Raw genomic sequence first — 26,296 nt, 5'->3', positions numbered from 1 at the left:
ATTAAAAAAAAAAAGAAAAAGGAATACATGTGAAAATTGTGTTAAACTGTTTCCGCAGAAATTCCTGTAGTGTATATTGATTTACAATGAGTTACAAGGCCAGAGTTCGCTAAAGTGGTTCGTTATGAGTAGTTTGCGCTAAATTATTGCTAACGCATGAAATCTTCACCAGTGGCAAGGACGATTCTTTCCAGAGTGAGATTCATACGAAGCAATGTCACTGTGGCAAGCCTGTCTTCACGCCATGCTCTCGGTGTTCGGAATTTCTGTGTTTCCAATGTCTGTACCATCGATATCATAGAAGAGCAAGCACCAAATCTTTCTGGAGAATAAACGTAAGAATAAAATATAAGGATTGAAATAAGAATGAAATATAAGAAGATTAGACCTTAAAAGGATTGTATCCTCTGGAAATACCACACACATACGTAATATAATAAACGTATGGTACTTGAGAAACCCATTCGCAACTTTGCAGTCTATATAGCGCGCTTGTATCCTCTAATTTGATGAGAAATTCGTGTAGTAATATTCCACGGACACGCGTAGATAAATGAAAAATAAATAAATAAATAAAATAAAAACGAGAATACGGTTTCGACCACGAAGAGCAAAGGTGATAGGCTGCATCACTAGCCACTGTGCCACAATTTCGGCTGGGATTATTGCGCGCTGTAAGTGATGTAAATTACGTCGACAACTTTGATTCTCGTTTTCTCACAAGCGGTCGCGTGTCTGCGGATAAGCTGAGGTACGTGTTCGCTTACTTTGAGTCCCCTTCCAGCGAGAGAAATTTCTGGGAAATCGGGTTATGGCACTTGCCGTGTTCACCTCGTTAGCTGAACAAGGCGACGACAACACAACAGAAATCGGTGAAAGAGGGGAATCGAGAATATGAGTTTCGATCAAAATCTCTCTGGGCATATGTAATCGCTTATGAAATGCCTCACCAATTTGTCTACCTAACGTCCGGCTGGTCGGAAGTACTGACGGAAGTGGATTAACGCTTTCCCGCGAGTGACTCTGAGCAGAGCGCGATCTGTCAGGCGAACACTGTGCTCGTAGCCGGCCTCCTGCCAGAACACACACAGGCCGTGACGTGGCGTGGCTCAGCTGGACATCCGTCGCTAGTTTGACAGCCGCCGCGGCTCCCGTCTGGATACGACGTGACACGACAGTGCGGCACTGGACAGGACAGGACAACAGGAGACGCTGCCACCACTGAACACACAGACAGGCAGCAGGCAGCCACTGCTCTGACACGCTCCGGCGTAGCACAATCCGGGCCACACACACACACACACACACACACACACACACACACACGCGCGCGAACGCAAGCACGTCACCGCAGCCGGGGACACGCACCGCCGGGTCCTTTGAGCCAGAATGCTCCATCGTGCAACATTAACGCAGCTTTAGCAGTCGCCCCGACAGCCATACTGCACTGGCAATTACGGCCGATAGTTGGCCATTCACGGCTCCTATAGCGAGTGCGTTTATACCGCGACAATTACTTCCCATTTAACGCAATTTAGTTGGAACCCGAGACAGTAAAAGAAGGAACTCAGCGAACTTGTTCCACTCAGAACGGCAGACGGTTTGCAACACCAGGGACAGTTTAACATATGCAGCGTGAGTGTAGGTAGTGGGACTGTCAGTTATCAGTGCTGGATGACGACTCATAATTCGATTTACATATTTACAACAGGACTGAGAAACAACGACAGCCGAGAAAGCATTTAAAAATTCACGCGATATTTTAATCCGGAGATCAACCTATAGCTATGGAGACTTATAATTGTTACCCTTACGCAGTTTTTATGAACCGAGGCATTCATTTTTTTAAATTTATCTACAACGTGTAATTAATTTCTTTCGGTTTGTATTGCTGAATCCGACAGCCTCCACAAATCTTACGTAGGTTAAAACTATTTCATCCCATAAGTTGATTAATATTTCAGTGACTTAGTTTACTATTTCGTAGCACCTAGCTAGATTCTTCCTTTTGTATATTTTCAGGTGACGCCTATAAACCTCCAACGTATACATAATAGAAACACACACTCACCACGATACACACAGCATCACCATTTAAAATAAGTTGTGAGAGCACTTACAAATCCCATAAACACGAGTCTTTTTTTTGAATAGAGTAAATCTTGTTATGCATATGCATGTGACGAACACGGAACTAGAAAGAAACAGACGAGTAGATCTTGTAAGTCAACATAGCTATATCAGATAGAGAGCACACTAAATTCACGTGAACGTGAAGACAATGCCATATGACAATCACTAGCCCAACGCAGTATTGAAAAAGGTATTTTTCACGACGTGACTTACAGGTTCATGATTTCTGTACACAGTCATATAGTTCGAAGATAAGGGCATTTCAGCCTGTCTTTACACACTATCGATTAAATTTAAACTATAGAACGTACATTATTACCAACAAATTATTTCTAAAAACTGGGCTAAGTTAATAAATGCCGTTTTTGTCATGGCCCACACTACATGGGAGTATATCACAGGCGATTTTCGAATGATGAATGGCGTAATGAAGTTGTTTTTTTTAGCAGTTATTTAATAGTCATTAGTGGTTTTACTGCCGTCTTTCTAAGGGTTCAACTACAGTGAATAAAACTGAGAAGGTCTCCAGTGTCGTGAAGTATAGGTCCTACCGTAATGTTAAAAGTTAATTAGTCTAATTCCATAAAAGGAATGAAATTATAATGAAAACCAGACCCTTAGCTGTTTACAGGCGTTGATGAATATCAACGGGGACAGTAGAAAATGTGCGCCCAGAACATGTCCGAAAGAGCAGATACAATCTTCATATAGATAAGGCTTACCGGCCAATGATCTTCTTCAGTGCGGATGCACTCACATTGCCCGAACTCTTAAGGAATCGGTAGATTGACTACCGCGGTTTATGAGTATGGTGGGCAGGGGCACTACAAATGTAGTATGTGGACAGAAAGTTGGAAACTGCGGGTCTCACTTGCAGTGTGTCAAAGATAAGTCCCTGCAGTCGAAGTATTCTCTCTGTTCTTGGTGGCTCAGTCGTATAGAATGTCTGCTATGCAAGTAGGAGATCCTGGGTTCGAGTCCCAGTCTGGGCATACATTTTTCAACTGTTCCCATTGATATTTAACAATGCCCGTAAGCAGCTAAAGGTCGGGATTTCATTATGATATCATTCTTCGAGAGCTGTAAGATTACCAGTGGTATATGTACAGATACCAGCATCATATAAAAGGAATGAGTTTACCAACAAAATACCAAGTGATGAATAAGGAGATTAACATTTTCTTTCTTTTCGGTAAAATCATAGTCTCACATGTGATGCTGTCTTCATACACTACAGGTATCTTTTCTTTCGCATCCGAAGTAAGCCTGAGTCTTGGGTTGATGCTGCCAGCAATTCCAGAAGAACTTTTTCCAAGGCAGGGCCCAAAGATGCAATTTCTCCCACATTTCTTCAGCGACACTAACAGTCATTACTTCACATGCATGGAAACTCCGAACAGTTCCGTCCTGCTATCCAGACCAGTTACTAAGCAAGAAAGATAATGATATCTTTTGAATATCGTCTAATTTGGGATTCTGATTGATTAATCATGCCCAGCATCATCAATGAAGAGCCCCGTTCTGCATCTGTTCGACTGTCCTGGTAACTGATTGTCTTTTCTGACCACACAGGCATTAACGTCCTCTCTACGTAGGCGTCGTAACAACCGGAGTACCAGCGTAGTCAGGCCATTAACTAGAAAGCCCCCGCTAATGTTCGGGGACCACAGCCGTTCTAAATTAGATTATCATAACCCTGTCTGCCAATTTTCGAATGCGAGTCTTAGCTATTGATAGAGCTTTCGTGTTGCAGATGGCAATTCCTCATCTTTGTAAGTTATGTGGAGTGCGAATGTACTACCTTACAGTTCACTGAGATCAACCATAACATGGTGTGAAAGGTTTCTTAAAACTCTAGAGGAAACACATAAAAATACCACTTATCCAAGATGGATTTCTTTCTGATACTATTTCGTTAGTCACAGAGAATAATACCTTAAAGAGGTAGAAAAAAACAGTGAACCGATTCCAAGCCAAAGATTTATGTAGCCCTTGAGCTGTTCTTTGATATTTATAAAAATATCTTCCTCAGAAGGAGTGGTCCTTGTTACATCACATGGTTGGAAATTACATTAGCTGAAGCCGAGCTGCTCTTGTCATACATAAAACCAGAAACATCACAAGCCATGACTTGAGACAGCAGCCAATTACACTCAGCATAAGTCAGAACCAATGCACAACCGTATTTTCCCACTGGTAAAGGCTCTTGTCTACATAAAATTATAACATGAGTCCAAAGAACAAAATATTTGCATAACATAAGTATTCACCATGCCACAGACAAAGGCCTTTGTGACTACTCAGGGATCTGGTCCTGCATCTGTAGCTTGGCAGGCCTTTTAGGATAACCGTTGCCCACTCTGAAATGGGGAAGCCCTAGAAAAGGTGTACTAAATATCGATAGCCATACTTGTACCTGGCTGGGAGTCTGCATCCAGATGGTCACTTCTAATTTGTGAATGAAAACCAAGAAAGAACAATGTGATTATGGCTACTGGCATACAGAATGTCAGAACTCTTCTGGACCTAAATGGTAATAGACCAAAAAGAAGAACAGCTCTCATCACTTACGATCTAGCTAGATTAGGTATAATTGCTGCTGCCTGATGTGAACCAGACTACAAGGCGAATGATACACCGGTGAGGGACGTCAGGATATACCAACCTCTCGAAAGGAGATGGTGAAAGAGAACCACGCACCCGTCACGTAGGATATGGATTTAACACAAAATAGTGAAGTAACATCGTTTAGCCCTATTACTGTCAATGAAAGAATTATGACTCCCCGAATTCCCCTCGCTGGAGATAGCTTTGTCACCGTCGTCTCTGCCTACGCTTATACTATAAGCTGTGAGGAGGTTACAAAGAATCAGTTCTACCATCAACTGAGCAAAGTCCTCGTCAAGAGAAACTCATATTACTGGGTGACTTCAGTGCTACAGTTGGAAGAGTATCATCATGGGCGATCAAGGTGTGGGAAACTGCGATGCAAATGGGCTGCTATTTCTAGGTCTCCTTGCTGAGCACCAGCTTTTTATCACCAAACCGCAGTTCCGCTTACCTAATCGTTATACGACCACATAGACACATCCACGCTCTAGCTCTTATTGACTATGCCATCTCTTGGCAGCGTGACACGAAAGAAGTGCTGATCACACCTCGAAACATCAATGGTTGCTAGACTGATCGCAAACTGTTGACTAGTCATCTGAAGGTCCTCGTCCACCGTAAACCACTGTCCTACTTCTCAGATCGTTCAAGAAGAAAATTCAACATCAATGGCCTACAAAACGAAATTGTTTGCTCTCTCTTGCAACACACACTTTTGGATGGACTTAGCAATGCCCCAGTTAACACAACGGTTATTGAACAAGAATGGTCCACTTTTAAAAAGAAAAAAAAACCATCAATAAGACTGTAGAGGAGGCCATTGGTTTCGATGCAAGGAGGAAAAGTGACTGGTTTGATGACATCTATGAAGTGATTAAGAACCTCCTAAGTGTCAAGAAGGATGCTTACCGATCTCTTGCTCAAGATAAATCCTCTCTACACTTTCAAAAGCTCAAGCAGAAATGTCAGACTGAAATAAGAACAATCAAGAACAAGTTGTGGCAAAAAAAATCCAAGTAACTCCAAAGCGCGTCAGATGTTAGGAACTTGCGGAGTTTTAATTCTGGAATAAAAGAAATAGATGGGTCTTTTCGTTCCTCATCAGGAACCCTGGAAACTGCCGACAGCAGGATCATCGTAATTGACAGTCACTACATCTTGAAACGTTGGAAGGAGCATTTCAGCTCACTCTTAAACATCTTCTGAGGTCTCCCGCAGATGGAGACGAAACGTTAGGTGGAAATCTTATACATCGACCACGGCCCCTCAGCCCGGAAGTTTCAACTGAAGACAACACCGGCCATGAAAGCCTACATTGTACTACTCTCAGACTTATCATCATGGAAAGCTTGAATCAGTTTAACTAAAGTGTTCAGAGCAGCCAAAACGTTTTAAGACCTTCCACATAGCTTCTCTGTCCACCATATCAAAGGCTTTTTCTACGTCATAGAACACAAACAGTAAAGGCTAATGTTCTGCCTTGCAGTTCTCCTTCAGTTGTCTTGGGAAGAATATCGTATCAATAGTTACTCTGTAGGGGCGAAATACGCACTGAGATTCAGGAAGTATAGTGTTGGAAAGAGTCTGGAGGTGATTCATGAGAATAGTAACAAAAATTTTACCAGCCACAAGAAAGCAAGGGAAATCCACGATAATTACCACATATGCTTCGGTCGCGTTTTTTAAAAGATGGTGATAACTGTCGAGTTCTTCATGTCAGGTGGCACCTTATAGGATTGCCACATTAAAAGAAAGAGGGAGGAGAGTATACATTTTAGAGCAAGCCACCCTTTTGGAATTATCTCGAGGGGGGATGCTGTCAGGTCAAGGTGGTTTTCTTGGTTTCATGCCGTCTAGAGGCTCGTTGAATTCATGAAACGATCGGTGGGACTGTCATTATAAGTTGTGTTGGATGCTGTCGGACACGTTCGAGAAAGTCATCAGTAGCAGTAGAAGTATGGTTATAGTTTACGCACAGGGTATCCAGTGGTATGTAGCATACAAAATAAGTACAAAATGTCCCGTTTTACCGGGTGATCAAAAAGTAGTATAAATTTGAAAACTGAATAAACCACGGAATAATGTAGATAAAGAGGTACAAATTGACGAACTTGCTTGGAATGACATAGGGTTTTATTAAAACCAAAGAAATACAAAAGTTCAAAAATGTCCGACAGATGGCGCTTCATTTGATCAGAATAACAATAATTAGCCTTACAAAGTAAGACAAAGGAAAGATGATGTTCTTTACAGGAAATGCTCCATCACTGTAAAGCATGTCCGGAGTTATGGTGAGGCATTGGCGTCGGATGTTGTCTTTCAGCATCCCTAGAGATGTCGGTCGATCACGATACTCTTGCGAGTTCAGGTAACCCCAAAGTCAATAATCGCACTGACTGAGGTCTGGGGACCTGGCAGGCCAAGCATGACGAAAGTGGCAGCTGAGGACACGATCATCACCTAACGACGCGTGGAAGAGATCTTTCACGCGTGTAGCAATATGGGGTGGAGCGCCATCCTGCATAAACATCGTACGTTCCAGCAGGTGTTTATCAGCCAGGCTGGGGATGATGCGATTCTGTAATATATCGGCGTACCTCTTACCCGTCACGGTAACAGTTACTGGCGTTTTGCTGTCCAGCGCCATATGTCGGACATTTTGTGCAGTTTTTTTTCTTTTTTTTTGTTCTAATCAAACCCCACGTCATTCCAAGCATGTCGGTCAATTTTTACCTATCTATCTACATTATTCCGTGGTTTATTAAGTTTTCAAACTTATACAGACTTTTTGATCACCCTGTACAATACTGACTGTACGAGATTAGCGCAAACCGCGAATTGGTACCGTACGCAGTCGTAAATAATGCGAGTGTCTAGTAATGTAGGGTTGAGATGGATGTTTATTTTGCGGCGGCTCGGCGTGTGTTGCAGATGCAGCTGCTGGCTGCGTGGGTGTTGTGGTGCGCGGCCGTGGCGGCGGCGCCGGCGCCGGCGGCGGGCCGCGGCGCGTGGTCGGTGTGCCCCGAGGCGTGCGAGTGCTCGCTGGACGCGCGCGGCCGCCGCGAGGTGTCGTGCCTGCGGGGCGGCATGGACGGCCCGGTGCCTACCGCCGACATGGACCCGCCGCGCGTCGAGGTGCTGCGCATCTCGGCGCCGCCGAACCATCCCAACACGCTCACCATCGGGCCCATCTTCCAGCACTTCCAGCGCCTCGAGGAGCTGCACATCACGCGCTCTCGCGTGCCCGCCATCGGCAAGCACTCCTTCTGGGGAGTGCCCTCTCTCAGGGTGAGCCGAGCTGTCTTAATTCCACAAATTGTAGATCGTTAGTTTTCGTAGCTCCACATCGGTAAAATTCGAGTAGTAACCCTCTTCACTTATCAAGCATTTTAATATTTGGGAGCCACATCGGTAGGGTGAATAGTTAACGATCACTTTGGAAATAGATTCTTCAGTTTCTCCTGGCGTATTTGCTGCTCGAACAGTCCACGGGTACACTGTCGTTTGCTTGAATGATACCGATGCTTCTTTCACATTTAAAGTCATTGTGTATTCAAAGTTAACATCAAATATCGATTTTCTAATGTCAGGTTGGACAAAGATGCCTTCTATTAGTTCAGCTTCTGAAAGGTGTGGAAACGTTTGGCACAGATACCTGAAACATGGTCAGTCTTTAGGCAAAGCCTTTACAAGCTGTTTCATTAGGCCTAACTTTATATTGAAAGTAGGCTGTTTAGGTTTTTTTATTGGTAACGCCACCTCTGTATGAAAATCACTGGCTGTGCTGTGGGCAGTCTGTGTCTGCTTTGCATTGTTGTAATACTCGCCATTGTAGTGTTAGGCAGCTGGCTGTGAACAGCGCGTAGCGTTGCGCAGTTGGAGGTGAGCCGCCAGCAGTGGTGGATGTGGGGAGAGAGATGGCGGAGTTTTGAAATTTGTCATGAACTGCTGTATTTATATATGATGATATCAAGGTAAATACATTGTTCGTTCTCTATTAATATCTTTCATTTGCTAACTATCCCTATCAGTAGTTAGTGCCTTCCATAGTTTGAATCTTTTATTTAGCTGGCAGTAGTGGCGCTCGCTGTATTGCAGTAGCTTGAGCAGCGAAGATTTTTGTGAGGTAAGTGATTTGTGAAAGGTATAGTTTAATGTTAGTCAGGGCCATTCTTTTGTAGGGAATTTAGAAAGTCAGATTGCGTTGCGCTAACAAAATATTGTGTGTCAGTTTAAGCACAGTCCTGTATAAATTGTTCAAAAAGGGGACGTTTCATAAGATATAGAGATGGTAGGAATAAGTTTTTTGGATCTACAAGGTTTTTGCGTACAATGCTCTTCTCACCAGGTGGCTCGGGCACAATATATCGGCGATCAGACATGTCGCCATCGTCAGGTGCGCTGACGAACTGAGCTGCTGATTGCGGGCGGCCGATTTAAATCCCCTCCCCGCCGTGGGCCGCTCTCTAGGCCGCCCGCGCCGGCGCCCGCGCGCCGGCGGTCGCGAAGACATGGGCGCGCGGGCGCGGACGCCGAAGAAAGCGGCCCGCGGGGGGAGGGGATTTAAATCGGCCGCCCGCAATCAGCAGCTCAGTTCGTCAGCGCACCTGACGATGGCAACACGTCTGATCGCCGAAATATTATGCCCGTTGGACACCATGAACTGACAGTTTACCCGTGGACTGTTCGAGCAAATTTGGAAATAAGTTACTCGAAGCAAGATCGGCCAACCGGAACCACTTGCGGTATAACAAACGTCTGCGTTACGCCCCTGTGTTTTTAATCAAATACGGAAGTTACGTACTTGATTGATATATCTCTCGTGACTTGATATGGCTACGAGACTGGTCGTGTGTTTATTCAAACAACTCACAGGAACGCAGCCGGAAGAGGTAACACACACACACACACACACACACACACACACACACACACACACAAGCGCGCGCGTGCGCAAGCATGAACGCACATAACCAGTGCCATCAGACAACCAAGTTTCATTAATGCCAAAAGTTATCGAAATTGGGTATTACCAACGGCGAGCAAGTAGCATTAACTCTGTGACTCTTGAAGGTTTCCCGGCGTATCGAATATTCAACAAGATTTCGGGATTGCAGCCGGATCTCATCGACTTCTTTCCACGATATTTTGGCTGACAATCTTACAGCTATCTTCAGGCGAGTGTTTGACACTGGAGATTACTACTACAAGTCGCTCTCTTTATACGTAAAAGTGCCGCAAGGCGCGCATGCGCAAGTTACCGTAGCATGCGCGCCACCTGACGATTCCAAAGCCCTCTACAATATTACTGCATCTATGGATGCAGATGGATTTCTTTAATATCAACCAAAAGAAAACTTTTTATGGCTTCTGACATGTCCAGCGACAAGTAATTTTAATATTGAAATTTTGCATTTTATTGTTTTGGACACGTCTGTGTGCATGTTTTACTTGTTTCACGCAATCGTTTGCGCTCCATAGATGCAGTAATATTGTAGAGGGCCTTGGAATCGACAGGTGGCGCGCATGCTACGGTAACTTGCGCATGCGCGTCTTGCGGCACTTTTACGTATAAATAGAGCGACTTGCAGTAGCAATCTTTATAGGCTGTAGAGCAGCGTAGTAAGCTGCTGCCAGCCCGCCCCCTTCGGGGGGGAATTGAAAATCAATAAAGAAAAAAAAAAGACAATAGCAATCTCCAGTGTCAAACACTCGCCTGAAGATGGCTGTAAGGTTGTCAGCCGAAATATCGTGGAAAGAAGTCGATGAGATCCGGCTGCAATCCCGAAATCTTGTGGAGCATTTACTCCTTTCAGTAGATGTAAATTGAAGGTGGAGGGGAGAGAAAGGAAACGAAAGGGAAGGGATTAGTGATGTAAGCTGTATCGGGACGTTATGAGGAATCGACGGCGAGGAGCGAAGATGTGTGCCGCATCGGTTTCGAACCCTGGATTTCCCGCGTACTAGGGAGGTGCGTTAACCACAGCGCCATCCGGAACGCAGTGTTATCGCAACTGCGCAAACTGTCTTGGCACACTTCATGGCCAACCCACATTCCCTACCCGTAGTCCCTGTCCATTTCCTCCATCCCCGCTACTCTGAGAATCTCGCAGGAGGTAGGACGTGCTTGTGCAACCGCACTGAGGAAGGTGTACCCATTGCCCATCTAGGCGAATCAGTTATATACATCTGTCGTCTCCGTTCTTTCGGACATGGAAACTAAAAAAAAAAAAGTGTCATAAAGCAGTGTTCGTACGTACAACCAGAGGCTCCCGAAAACAACGGCAAAATAGTGGCTCAAATGGAAGGCAACGTTCTTTCCTAGGAGCACTATTGAGAAAATTCAGAGAACCGGCAATTCAGGCTGACAGCAGAGCGCGTCTCCTCCTGACTAGGTTCAAATTCAAATGGCTCTGAGCACTATGGGACTTAACATCTGAGGTCGTCAGTCCCCTAGAACTTAGAACTGCTTAAACCTAACTAAGGGCATCACACACATCCATGCCCACGGCAGGATTCGAACCTGCGACCGTAGCGGTCGCGCGGTTCCAGACTGTAGCGCCTACAACCTCTCGGCCACACCGGCCGGCGAAAACAACGGCACACGACTATTTACCTCACAAGTAAATTTTCTGCAAGTCTTTCGAAACTTAACCATAGCACTATGGAAAACGCCTTTGTCATACTCCCGCTGGCGTCTTTCGTTATTTCTGTTGCCAAGTGCTTTAAACGTAGAAAGTTATATGAGGCTTATGATACATAAACCACCAAACAAGTATGCTGAGTAGTGTTCTTGGTACTCAGCAGTTCGCAAACGACCTGTGATAAGCAGCCGTTCGTCGCTAACAGCGTGGTGGTTATTTAGTTCAACACAGGTTTAACTGAAATCACTACTGCTAACCGAAGTCACACTATAGCTTTCACTTAACTACATCATTCATGAACTCACGCTGTTTCTATATGTAAGGGGTACAGGTTTGTAAAAATAGGAGAAGTTGTGGGAAGATATTCGTGGCAGTTGATCTGCCGTCTTTGTAATGCAATAGTAATATCATTTTATCAATTAAAACGAACTAAAATATCAAAGGAAAGAAGTTATAAAAATAAATTACGAAAACATCACCTATCAACTATTACATTTACGAAGTTCTTAGTTCGCAAAAATGTTTAAGTTTTGACTGGGTGTTAAAGTACAAGCGATGACACAAAGAAGAGAACAATTAGGAAAGTGATTAATGAAGGCTCCTTCCGGGGAACAGGCGGATTAATCGTAAGTCGTCTCACGTCAGAGAGGGCAAAGGATTTTTGCTTCAAGGCAACCAACTTGGATAATTTTCATTAACGGTCTGGAAGTGGAGGCTGTACGGAAGACGACTATGAAAGATAGCGACAACTCTTAGATACCATTTGCTCTCTTGGAACACAAAGCTACCGCAGGAATTACCAGAAACGTTAAATCGCAATTTGAAAGGTCTGTGCGGCTAACTTTACTTATACATTACGAAATACTCTTACTTTCTTATAACGGCATTAGCGCTTTGAACTACTGTTGATTACTTCATGCATATATATGTATTTATTAGGACCGAACCATGGAGCAAGATAACTCTTATGCTGCGTAAATTAGTGTCGAACAATTTCGCGTAGATGTGGGCTGCTATTTGTATGAAAATAAACGATGGGCGTAATTTTTAAAACTGTTAATTAATTAAAAAATGGCCAGCCGGTGTGGCCGAGTGGATCTAGGCGCTTCAGTATGGAACCGCGCGACCGCTACGGTCGCAGGTTCGAATCCGGCCTCGGGCATGGATGTGTGTATGTCCTTAGGTTAGTTAGGTTTAAGTAGTTCTAAGTTCTAGGGGACTGACGACCTCAGATGTTAAGTCCCATAGTGCAAGAGCCATTTTTGAATTAAAATATGCTTGTAAATCTGAGAAGCTGAATTAAATACAAAACACTACTTTTCTGCGCTGTTAGTACGGAATGATAACGAACGTACATCAGTATCTATCTTTATTTTAAAATGTACTTTGTCTATTAGGGGTGATCGTTATTCCTTTACTGTTCCTTGTCCATTCCCATTACAAAACCTTTTGGTGTAGGGGTCAGCAAAATCCGCAATTCACCCAGAGCAATTTCTGATATATACGAAATATATTGCATGTGTTTCATAAAGGGAAATAGCCACGACTCACTTTGAGATGGTATTGAGATAGAAGAATTTTCTCGAAAATTATACAGAAAGAGGCACACTGAAGCGGCGAAGAAATTGGTATAGGCATGCGTATTCAAATACAGATATATGTGGAAAGGTAGATACCGTGCTGCCGTTGGCGGCACCTATGTAATACAATAAGTGTCTGGCACAGTTTTTAAATCGGTTACTGCTGCTATAATGCCAAGTCATCAAGATTTAAATGAGTTTGAACGTGTTGTAATAGCAGGTGCACGAGCGATGGGACACAGCATCTCCGAGGTAGCGACGAAGTGGGGATTTTCCAGTGTGACTATTTCACATGTGTACCGTGAATATCATAAATCCGATAAAACATATCTCCGATCCTGCAACAATGGGACCAACGACAATTGGAAAGAATTCTTCAACGTGACAGAAGTGCAACCCTTTCACAAATTGCTGCAGATTTCAGTGCCGGGCCATCCACAAGTGTCAGCGTGCGAACTATTCAACGAAACATCATTGATATGGGTTTTCGGGGCCGAAGGTCTACGCTTGTAACGTTGATGCCTGCTCGATACGAAGTTTTAGACATCACCTGGGCCCGTCAACACCGACATTGGGCTGGAGACATGTTGCCTGGTTGGACAAATCTGGTTTCAAATTGTATCCAGCGGATGGACGTGTACTGGTATGGACACCACCTCATGAATCCATGGGCCCTGGATGTCAGCTGGGGACTGCTCAAGGTGGTGAATGCTCTGTAATGGTGTGGGACGTGTGCAGTAGGAGTGATATGGGGCCCCAGATACGTCTAGATACACTTTGACAGGTGATACGTACGTTTGCATCCTGACTGATCACCTGCATCCATTCATGTCCACTGTGCATTCCGACAACTTGGGCAACTGCAGAAGTACATTGCGGCATCCCACACGTCCAGAACTGCTACAGAGTGGCTCCAGGAACACTCTTCTGAGTTTAAACACTTCCACTGGCCACCAAATTCGCCAGACATGAACCGTATTGAGCTTACCTGGGATCCCTTGCAACGTGCTGTTCAACAGAGGTCTCGATCCCCTCGTATTTTTACGGATTTATGCACAGCCCTGTAGGATTCATGGTTTCAGTTCCCTCTAGCGCTACTTCAGGCATTAGTCTAGTCCATACCAGGTCGTACTGCGGCACTTCTGCGTGCTCGCGGGGGCCCTGCACGATATTAGGCAAGTGTACCAGTTTCTTTGACTCTTCAGTTTAAACTTCAGTGGTGTTTTGCATTGTTGGTGTGTTCTGCGACTGTCGGAGGTGATGGATGGATGACGTAGGATTTCTTTATTTGTGGAAGTGGACCCAGAACCTGTGTGATGTTAAGAAAGGTGTGAGAAGAGTGGAGCTCTGACATGGAGAGAAAAAGGCTTTTTCTGTTAAACATAGAAGGATCGGTGGGACTGCAAATGAAATTTCGTCGTTAAGCAGTTGCAGATGACTAAAGTTATGTTGGGATAAGACGTATAGAGTGAATAGATACAAGTTAATCTTCTGGCATGTGTGCGACAGGGTTTGAGGGTTGGAAATAAAGAACAAAACGATTAGGCATTTGGTGTCAAGTTTCCTGAAACAGTGGAAAATCCCAATCTGTCCTTTTCGACTGTATCTAGAAAGTGTTCGGATCTGTACCACATTTACAGTTACTAGTTACATAAATTGGTTGAACTGACCATATCATTAAAACTTCTAAGGGTGTTTTGATTCGGTACATAATCGTTTTTTGCTTCTGGGTAGTTTGAGATGTACTATGCTAACGTGATGCCACTCGCTGGCCCTATTTACGATACGTCGAGTGTCGTCGCTTGTGACTGAGAACTTTCAGTGTTCGCTTCACTTAACGTGTGAAGACAGGGGTTTTATGTGGTAATGTGGTAAATTAATTACTAAGCGTACGCTTGTTAATAACTTGAGTATAACAATGATCGAAGTACGATAGAATGTATACAAAACACCAATTCTTGTCTCATTCAAGACCTATACAAACATTGCCATTATCAATAGTAACTTCCGGTTTTAGCTTCTCATGGTGATTAAGAATGTTTCACTTTGTTTGGAGACCGGAAATGGGATGGGATAGGTACTGCAGCATTCGCGACATCTGTTCCAAGACCATTTTTCAGCCGACAGTACCATGCGTATTGGAAAACATGACTCGTGATGTATGGCGCTGCCCATCAGTTTCAACACTATTAAGTGTACTCAAGTGTTCTCAGTCGATTCAACCCCAAAGAGGCAAGGAGATTTGCGGTTATGCTCCTCAAAACTTATAGATGTTCTCTGAACGACACGTTCATTAGGTCATTAGAAGCATGAAGCGTTTTTTGTAGAGTACCTGAACGAAAATTGATGACTATTTGAAAGTGATCCAAAAAATCGTGGAGCTTTTTTAATTTTAAAATGATGTTATCTTCTATCAAGACAAGTTTTCTCCTTGCTTGGTTTAAATGAATACTAGCAACATAATTTTGCTTTTATCTAGCGGAGTGGTCGTCAAACGTTTGTGCTCAAGGGCCAATACTGATATAAAACTGGTAGAGCACTTACCCGTGAAAAGCAAAGGTCCCGAGTTCTAGTCTCGGTCTGGCACACAGTTTTAATCTGCCAGGAAGTTCCATATCAGCATACACTCCGCTGCAGAATGAAAACTTCATTCTGGTATACTGATGTAGTCGGGCAGCACTCTGGACCGCATGTGAACCGATCTTATTATTAATTGTTAACCTACTTAAATAACTATGTTACGAAAACCCAGTAAAATAGCAATAACAAGCAAACGATAATTTGCCTGACGAAGTGTTTTGTGATGTCTGTGTGGGCGAATGATTATCTGATTAAAAACTGTATTTCTACTTACAAAAAATGGTTCAAATGGCTCTGAGCACTATGGGACTTAACACCTGAGGTCATCAGTCCCCTAGAACCTAGAACTACTTAAACCTAACTAATATAGGGACATCACACACGTCCATGCCCGAGCCAGGATTCGAACCTGCGACCGTAGCGGTCGCGCGGTTCCAGACTGAAGCGCCTAGAACCGCTCGGCCACTCCGGCCGGCTTCTACTTACATTTAATGGATTGTGGAACATGACTTATAGCTGCAGATATTTACTGAATATTTCGAATGTCATATATCGCCTACTCTCTGCGTTGTATTACAATGGCCTTAATCTAACTTCACATTCCTTGTTACAGATATACAGCGTATTTAAAAATGACTCTCTCTGTAATGCGCATTCAGGAACCCGTGCTAATACCGTTTGAAATTTATATCATATCAGCTGACCGGTATGACTCGCGCAAGCCTGTGGGTTGCCAATATTAGAAGACAAACCATAAAACACTCACCCCCCACATCCTCTAAAGGCGAATGACCGCTGCGCATGGCCTTCTAGCTGTGAGGTACGCGGCCAAATTTACTTAGCTCACAGCCGAATTCTTCAACGTCAATTAAAATTAAATCCTTCTTAAAATATTATGTTATCTTTAAGTATTTTTTGTTTACTACTGAGCACGAAAACTGCGGTCTTAAGAAGCTCGTAAAGTTAGTGGACGTTTTGGAATCCAGCTGTTAGTTGCTAGATGCATATTGTTATAAAAATAGGTGGGAGCCGCGGCTCAAACGTATACTTGATTCAGATGGCAGTTTGACGACCACTGATCTAGCCTCACTCGTATCCATCTCCACCTCTTGCAATTTGTAAACATTTTCTATAAATTAAGTTCTGGATGATGTCTATATTTTGGCCTACGACGTTACACTACCGCTGCTCTGTACCATTACACACACACTCTCTCTCTCTCTCTCTCTCTCTCTCTCTCTATCTCTATGGGATGTATTATAATCAACGCCGAAAACTAAGTCTTACATCAGCACGAGATAACCCATCACGCATGCACCACGTTCCCAACCATGAGCTGTTGGCTCAAATTGAGCCCAGTTACGTTGGGTACGTGATCGAAAAGTTAACATTTCAAGCATGTTAGTGCTAACTCACTAGGGCGATATTTCATACCGAAGTCAGTGGTGGTTCGTAACTATAAATTGGCAATTATCGCGCAAACGACTTGTCTGCGGACCCAAGTTTGCTGTAACATGTTTCCATCGACTATCGCATACATTCAGTCATATTATGTTTAACTAGCGGAAATGATACACCTTTATAATGTGTCACACGTAATATTTCATCAACAGCTTAAAAGATTGTAGGAAAGTTATGAGTGTTTCGCTGCGTCGTTGATACTTTCTTTCTCGCCCGGGAAGATGAAGCTCTGCTTGTTTGGATTAGAGATTGTTGAAATTTAGTACAACGTTATAGAGCAGTGGTTTGAACGCATTTAGTATCGGAAACCTGTCAGACGTGAGGCAGAAGACATACGACGCATTGCATCATCATCCTGTGACCGCACCACGAGAAATTACTCTGTTTCAACGTCTCGAGTGTAGTCATCAGTACGAACTTGGTATTTCGTAAACAGTTGCCTCTTTTGCAACTGAATTGGGTTTTATACTACTGAAGCGAATACCTAAACTGATTTTATAGGCCGATCAGTAGCATGTTACATAAAATTCCTTCAAATACAGTGCTAAGAATGAAAGACCAAATGAAAGTTGCTACTTAATGTACAACGGCTTGTTCTCTTACCTCTGAATCTAGACTCATACTCCGCGAGTCACCATCTGTTGCGTGGTGGATGGTTCCTTGTACCACCACTAATCATTTCCTTTCATGTTCCGCTCGCAAATAGAGCGAGGAAAAGCAACCATCTATAAGCCGCCGTAGAAGTATCTCGCTTACCTTCGTGACCCTTACGCGACATGTGCGTTGCCGGCAGTCAGTCAGTAGCAAATGCTGCGTCTCAAGTTCTCAATAGTGTTTTGCAAAAACAATCATGGGCTTCTGTCCAGAGATTCCCATTTGTGTTCGTAGAGCATTTCCGTAACATAAAATCTAGCATCACGCCTCTGAATTACTTCGAAGTCTTCCTCTAATCCGAACTGAAGGATACTCCAAACACTCGAGCAGCACTCAAGAATGAGTCGCATTAGTGGTCTATAGATGCTCTCCTTTACAGATGAGGTTCACTTCCCTAAAATTCTCCCGAAATTTCTAAGTCGACCATTCGTTTACCCCACTATAGTCCTTACACGCTGATTCGACGACATATCGCTTTGGAACGTTAGGCTTAGATATTTAATCGTCATAACGGTGAAGTAGCACCCTAGGAATTAAAAATTCGATCTATCATTAGTATGGCCTTAGTATTCTTCTTCATATGCTTGAATGGCTAATGTGAAGCAGACAACGCCGCCTATTCTTGAACTGTAAAAGAAATCGAGAAAGACAGAAACATTGTTACTATTGTTCCCTATGGAGTTGTGAGTTGCAATGCATATCTGAAAAGAAACTTTTCTGAAACCAGTCGAAGAATAATACAATCTTCTGTTTCACATGTGTATCATGAGAGCAATAGCAAAATGCGTGCAAGTATGTGCCAAACTACATTAATTTGGGAATCACACTTTTATCTGAGGTATTCATATAATGCAAGGAATGCAGAGTTTAGTGAAATCATTGCTACATTAGGTTTCGTTTATATTACAACTGTGAAATAAGACAAGAGTAACCGTAATTCCGTACCATCTAAAACTGTGAACAGCATTCCAATAGCAGACTTTATATTGGAGGATCGCTCGGAGCCGCACTTACATGGGGATCAGACAGTCTTCCCCTCACCGATTTTGTTCATATTAATAGAGTGTGCGTGGCACGAGCAGCATAAACAGGGTGACGCAGCTGTCAATCGTTTTCAAGAAAACTGTGTTTGAAAATTTTAGGCGAGCTGATATACTTTGCATTTCTCACAAATATGCAACGAGTCGGCAGCTGAGCGGCTAAGCACTTAGTGCCATAAGAGCCAGATCTCTTGATAGAATCTCTTCGATAAGTATCATCCCGATTCGTGTAGATCTCCGTACGTTACATATTATACCTGTCAGAAACGTTGGTACAATAACATAAATGAGCCGGCCGCTGTGGCCGAGCGGTTCTAGGCTCTTCAGTCCGATACCGCGCTGCTGCTACGGTCGCAGGTTCGAATCCTGCCTCAGGCATGGATGTGTGTGATGTCCTTAGGTTAGTTAGATTTAAGTAGTTCTAGTGGACTGATGACCTCAGATGTTAAGCCCCATAGTGCTTAGAGCCATTTGAACCATAACATAAACGAAATGACCACACTGATCTGACTCAAAGCTCTTGTGTATACATTTTTATTTCCAGTTTCCTTAATAAACCTTTCTCCTTTTTTTCAAGACGAAGACCAGGAAAACAATATCCAATGATTAAATATTAATAATTTGCGCGGTTATAATAAATCTGTTGCTGGAATTACGTGGGAATGAAAAAAGCGAGATTAGACAGTGAGATTCTTTTTGTTCGTTGTTGATCGTTGTGTTTGGTCATTGTGGACGTCACATGACATCCGTTAAAGTTCGTTTGTGGATCCTTCCACTCAGTTTTTTATTACAGAGGCCAACCAGCTCTCTGACCGAACACGCTGAGCTACCGTGCTGGCATTTCAAACTCGATTTTCTGGAAAACGTCAGAGAGTTGCATCTTCCTGTTCAAATACGATAAAATTGTAGTCATGCCCCGAACACCATTTCAAAATGAACCAAATCGGCGAGAGAACGTTTGTACGATCCCATTGTTAGCAATACCCAGCAAAGCGAACTGGTTGCCTTGTCAGAATGGAAGCACAGTAGGTTTACGCCCGACAAGCAGGGAGGGAGAGGCAGTGATGATGTACAGTGCTATACTTTCACAAGAGGCGCGCTGACACACACTGCAAGCCTTCACGCTACAGAAGGAAGCCCACGTACAAGGAGATGAGGACGGACAGCATATCTCACTTTAGCCGCTCACGTCGCTCTCTTCCACAGCTGTGTTTGTTCTCTCAGTCACGAATGATAAAGCCCACACTTTCAATTTCGCCAATTGAACTTAAAGAAAAGACATTTTTCAATGTTTAATATCAAAGGCACCTGACCAGTTTTGGGCTTTGCACATTTTCCTCACCCTTAGCTTTGTTTTCAGGTGCATCTGTAGTCTAGTCCTGCAATAATACAAGGTAATCCGCCAGTAAATAATAAGCAGCTTTGGTGTTAAATATTTTTAAAAAATATTTTTTCTTCGGTATATGTAAGCTTCAAGTCACGACGCACTTAAAAGGTTTATACCAACAGATTTTATTACATTTCAGTTTTATCATTCGTCAGGGTATCATCAAACACTGTTTTGGCCTGATACATACCCTTTCTAGTCTCCTAATGTCACATTAATAGAAGGTAACGCGACAATTGCAAAAGAAAAGTTACCGCTTGCTGTCGTGGTTAGAATTAATGGCTAATAATGCCTAGGTCCCGGTGACAGCATGAAATTTTTATCCGGTGAAAACGCCTTGGGAAACCAACTGAAAAGCTTCTTGAATATAACAGCAGCGATATTGATGCCAAAGTCGCCGAAACAGCGTTTTAAGTCGGAAGGCTTGTACCAGGCTAGAAGACACAAAGTTTATTTATTAGTAGCAAAAGTATCACACCTTATTATTTCGGCTTAGAGAGTGACATGCTTGACGCATTACGACTGTGGATTTTTTTCATCGCAATGTTTCAGTCCGATTCTACAGATATGGGCCTACATAGTACGGCGACACTGAGATGGGAATCAATTTCTTACAAAATTTCATTTGTGGAATATACAGGAGAAAGATGTGCTCCATGCTTAATGCCAAAAGCCTGGCGTTCCTTATTACTTGCATATCTTTTTCTTCTGTACGTTTCTACGTCACTGTCGAAAGTCTTCTTGTTGTAGTCTCAGAAGAGAAGTGAACACGAAAAGAAACTCTGTATTCACAGAAATGAAACGTTGTCTGGCACTCTTATTGGACAATGATCTTTTCATGGCCTCACTTCGAAGCATTCATTCACAGTGAAGTGTGAATTCAACTTTCATTCGACTGGATAAATAGCTGGCCACTATAATTCTGATGCTTCGTTTTTTTCGTAAAAAGCTTAATGCAGTACACAGTTTTCCAAATCTTTTCTCCCGCCTGCATGCAATGATTTATTTATTCTGACAGTTTTTAAAATCAAAGTGGACCAGTTTCCTTTCGAGTGCCTTTGCTAGCCTGGAATTACAGCTCTGCATTACAAAAGCTGCGACGTTTTAGCAAGAATGGTATTTTCTGTGGTTATTCATAAAATTGCAGAAACTGCTGTCTAAGAAGACTTTTATCTCTATCACAAATGATGTATCGTATGCGTTTTACCTACCCTCCTTTTGGGTCAGATATCTCAATCCTGCTCCACTCGGCTTCAAATCCTTCCAGTCAGTAGTTTGCACACCGTTGGCTTACTTTAACCTTTGCTTGTCAACATTTGCGTCTGTCGTCTCCTCTGTCGGCACTCTCAGACATTTCTCGTTCTCAGTTAAATTAATGAAGGTAAGAGCAAGTTGTTGTGACTTCCTACGAAGATATTTTGCACGTAACTATACCTGGTCAAGTGATCGAGTTATTTCTCTCTACGGCCTGGTAACCAGTCCGTCTTGCAGAGTAGCAACTGGGCAGTTACAAGAGTGCCGATAATCCCAACCTGTGTTTTCTTCGTCGGTATAGAGTACGGATGTCGAGAGTTTGACTGATGAAATACTTGTCAAGCCCACATTGTCGGACCATAAACACTCAAACCATCATACACTTATTTGGATGGCCTTCTTCCACAGTAGCTATTATCTATCATTTGCTACTTTTTCCATCTTGAGCTTATTGCCATTTAAGAGATTTAAACTGAACGCGCTTCACTGTTAATTACAAAGCATCATCAGTTGATACAGTGATAAATAACTAAACTTTGTAGTTGTGAGATAATCTGGAACTCGAACCGTAGAGTTTCTAGTAATTTAATTAGAGCACAGCACCACTCATGGAAGGAAATCATTGGAAGAGTGATGCAATCATGTTTGCATCATGTGCAGTAACATGGTACAATACGTCGCAAGCAGAGTAAGTGAAGTAGTGGCGCTACCAGAGGTGTCAACCGAACGGGTATACAGTCCAGGGCGATTCCGAGCACGGGGAGATTCCAGACGTAGACAGAAGAAGAAGCAGGACGCCAGAGGAAAGACAGGAGACGATGGCGCGGAAAGAAAGAGAAAGATCAGCGTTTAAAGTCCCGTCGACAAAGAGGTCATTAGAGACGAAGCACTAGCTTGTGTTAGGGAATGATAGGGAAAGAAATCGGCCGTTTCTTATTAGAGGTAACCTCCCGGCATTTGCTCTAAGCGGCTTAGAGAAATTACGTAAAACCTATATCTGGATGGCTGGACGTAGACAACGAAGGGGAGGCGAGAGAAATGATATTGGGTTCTGTGTCTTTACCTGCGCGCTTGAAGCCCGTCAGTCAGTGTTCTGCTATTGTAGTAATACGGTAATTTGCTCGTTAAGGTACTGAGACAATCACAATGTATACACTAGCTGAAAAGTGGACGTGGTTTATGGTGAATGTTTCCAAGTTATTAGAGCAGGTGTGCAGTTGTGTGCTGAAGAGTATCCATTTCTGTTCAAGCACTTACGATCTGTCTTTCCAAACATTATAAGAAAGTTTTAGAAACTGGAAGTGTAGAGAATGAAATAGGTGAAGGAAAAGAAAGTGTCATTTTAGCAGGAGTAACACACATTGCAAATGTTACTAAGAACCATCTCGGAAGTAAGAGAGGAATCAACCAAAAGTGTGGTCCGTGTACACTAGATTCCAATGCATTCTCATACTCTCCACATTTCGGTGCATCTACAGCTTCATGACAATGGTTTCCAATATTATTAAATTCTCCGAATGGTATCTAGGGAAAACCAAAGTGATGCTGCGTATGTATGCAAAATTTTGTTTAAGATAGTAGCATCGTCAACAACCCATGGGCAAGTCAATCTTCGTAATATGCACGAACCATCAGATGCAAATCCACGCTGGCTGACGGAAGTACTAAAAAGTACCCTCTTGTTTTATCAACGTTTCATGCATGTTTTCAAGAGCCGCATCATTGGTCTCCGTTTTGTAGATGAGAATTTAAATACGCTCAAGTACCTCAAATTCCTAAGAACTGTCGCAGTTATTGGAAGGTATCCCCCTGAACATCAGTATGGTACCAACATGACGGATGTCCCTCCCGTTGCGCACGTGTAATAACAGATCGCCTTAACAGAACATTTGGAGAGTATGGAAAGATCGTTCAGGAAGCGCAAAATGGTCTGCACACTCGTCAAACTTACCATTTCAATGCTTTCATCCGCGGCGAGAAAACAAGAGGTCTATGAGGTAACATCGACGACTCCGAAAGGCATCAAATGAGTGATTAGTCGAGCCTTTGCTGCCGCTAACTCCATATGAAATTCAGAGTGTGGTATTGATTCTCCTGAATCACTCCACACCGTGTAGCAATGTCCAAGGTCAACGTTTTGAACACTTGGTATGACTGCCGTGATAATAAACACGTGAATCGTACGAGACTAACGTGCTTTCTTCCATTTGGTACAACAGGTCCAACGTTTGTGGGACCTCTTCTCTTGATGGAGGGACAATAGTTTGCGGCGCTATTAACTTGATACAAAAGGTTCAAATGGCTCTGAGCACTACGGGACTCAACTGCTGTGGTCATAAGTCCCCTAGAACTTAGAACTACTTAAACCTAACTAACCTAAGGACATCACACACATCCATGCCCGAGGCAGGATTAGAACCTGCGACCGTAGCGGTCGTGCGGTTCCAGACTGTAGCGCCTTTAACCGCTCGGCCACTCCGGCCGGCTAGTAACTTGATACAATTTGATCAAATCCCATACAGGTTATGTCGCTGAAGTTCTCTTAGCAGTTTCTTCCAAATGCCACAGACTAAACATACTCGTATATCTCTAGCTCCATTAAGAAAAATGTCGGTGTCGTAATTCGACGACTATGTACGACATAAATTACTTCCGAACGTCAGAAAATTCGCCATATTGTTCATTTTAGTAGAAACCACACCTCGACATATTTATGAATTCTTGATATATCTGGTGTGGTCTTTCGTACCTGCGTCACCCTCTACTACACACCCTCTACTACACACTTTTGCGATTTCCTCGTGTTCTTGATAAAATTACTGTTGAAGTGTTCTTTTTTTATCATTGACTGATGCCTTCCGTAAGATTTTAACAAACTGTGTAAAATGGGTAAGCTTCATTGCCTATTACAACAAAAGGTTATATCACATTTTAGCATTAAGCACTGCCAAAAGAATTTTCGGTCTTTCCTAAAGCAAATGCAGAAACAAAGAGAGGATTTAAATATTTTACTATCCCTTTTTTCTTCGAAATCACCAGCATGTTATGAAAGTTTAATTAGTATCAACCAGTGCTTTTAACATGGTAGCACGTTGACGTTTGTATTTATTTAACAACAAGAGGTAGAACAGGCAGAACAAATAATTTAAAGATGTGTTACGTTTGCACGTCGTAAGCAGTTATGGAAATTCCAAACATTGTAGTAGTCGTATTCTAATTCGATCAGAAACATCGACGTCTGAAATTTAAAATTTTTACCATCTTCCCATACAAACTGCTCTTGCGGGTTTCGTTACAGTAGCAACTCGAAAGAAAAGAAAACGTAAAGACATCTAAATGGCTGACCACCAGACTGAATTCTGAAAGGAAATCGGAATTCAGGAAAGAAAATACAATTTTTTCCCAATTTATTGTGTATTTATAAGTATTATTAATCGACCATCGTTAGGACTGTTAGAAACGCAGCCCGCTGTAAATGGAAATGCGTATATGATGAACTTTGAGGTACCACGGCTTCCCTTCGAAAAGCAATGCAAAGACACTGCTCAACACACAGGTCCACGCTTTCTTCGAAGCTGCGTAATAAATGCCTCATGAAAGCTAATAAATGTGCATTTTACTATGTGCTGCTGTCATAGACGTAATTTATCACAGCTCCAACATAAACCTTCGCTTTGGTACGGATGGGTTTTGATGTATGTCTACAGAGTTGCATCTTCAAAAATGGCAGTTCCCTTCAGTTCGAACTTCTTCACTCGGAAGGCTTTCCCGGGCAAAAAGGATAGGCTTACCTCGCAGAGCGTGCACTAATGAAGTTGATCCTCCCCTAGCGAGGGGCCGGCGTCCGCAAAGGGTTTCGACTGGCACCACGTGCTCGAGCCACCCCTTTCGCTGCACGCCGTGAGGGACTGCAGACGGACGCGGGATGACGTCACTCGCATTTAAATTGGAAATGCATTAAACAACCCCCTGGTCCCCTGGACGTGAATCAATGCTCAGATAACGTCATCGCACGCGGGCAGGGATTAGTAGCCAGCATCCGATCGATGCGCGTTCGCTTTGATGGATCTCGGGGGCCCAACAGACGGCTCGCCGTGTCCGCCTCTGGCAGAGCGCGTGTCAGATTCCGTTCTCTCACGCCAACCTAAATTACGAGTCGCCTGTCCGTGATCAATGGGGAGCCCAGATTTTTAGTCAAGTATTGGTTGTGTTGCCAGTGGCGTTTTTCGTTTCTCGGAGTTGACGCAGTACGCTGGTGGTCTACAGTGCTGAGATGCACTCGCTACTTCAGGGAATTGAATGTGTAAAATGATAGTAAGGAACGTACTGCGCTGATGAGGAATTCTGTTTTGTATCTATGCGCTCGCCACAGAAGGATGATGTAAGATTTATCAGAATAGTGCCTACACAGCAGCAAGAATTATTTGTAGTACTTTTCCAACGTGGATTATACATTTCACAAGCTGAGACATCATCGCGAAAAAACACAGTAACCCGTATGTGTAATCAGTTTCCTTTAATTTACGTCTATGGTCACAATCTCTTTTGCCGGCCGCGGTGGTCTCGCGGTTCTAGGCGCGCAGTCCGGAACCGCGCGACTGCTACGGTCGCAGGTTCGAATCCTGCCTCGGGCATGGATGTGTGTGATGTCCTTAGGTTAGTTAGGTTTAAGTAGTTCTAAGTTCTAGGGGACTGATGACCACAGCTGTTAAGTCCCATAGTGCTCAGAGCCATTTGAACCACAATCTCTTTGTTTAACAGATTACCGGTTTCGGTCTTTAATTACCATCATCAGATCTGTTTCATAAGAACAAAGTCCTAATGTACTGGACTTTTTATGAAATAGATCTGATGATGGTCATTGAAGACCGAAAACGGTAATCTGTTAAACAAAGAGATTGTGACCATAGACGTAAATTAAAGGAAACTTATTGTTTATACATATATTTAAAT

General features: G+C 43.2%; 1 protein-coding gene and 1 long non-coding RNA gene across 2 annotated transcripts in view; both read left to right on the top strand.

Annotated features, from left to right (window-relative positions):
- LOC126457719 (uncharacterized) overlaps positions 1 to 7,735 on the top strand; it is an 877,017-nt gene extending 869,282 nt beyond the window's left edge. The window contains exon 5 of the long non-coding RNA XR_007585514.1: positions 7,675 to 7,735. This is a non-coding gene — a long non-coding RNA (uncharacterized LOC126457719). The remainder of the gene's footprint in view (positions 1 to 7,674) is intronic.
- Positions 7,736 to 7,737: 2 nt separating this feature from the next.
- Positions 7,738 to 26,296, top strand: part of LOC126456301 (leucine-rich repeat-containing protein 15-like) — a gene marked incomplete at its 5' end in the record, with an annotated part of 93,280 nt that continues 74,721 nt past the window's right edge. Inside the window, one exon of the mRNA XM_050092052.1 lies at positions 7,738 to 8,031. Within this exon, the coding sequence (XP_049948009.1) occupies positions 7,738 to 8,031 (294 nt within the window). The remainder of the gene's footprint in view (positions 8,032 to 26,296) is intronic.

This window comes from Schistocerca serialis, chromosome 2 (assembly GCF_023864345.2).
Source record: "Schistocerca serialis cubense isolate TAMUIC-IGC-003099 chromosome 2, iqSchSeri2.2, whole genome shotgun sequence".
NCBI lineage: Eukaryota > Metazoa > Arthropoda > Insecta > Orthoptera > Acrididae > Schistocerca > Schistocerca serialis.
Note: the sequence above shows the minus strand (reverse complement) of the source record. Positions and strands in the feature narration are given on the sequence as shown.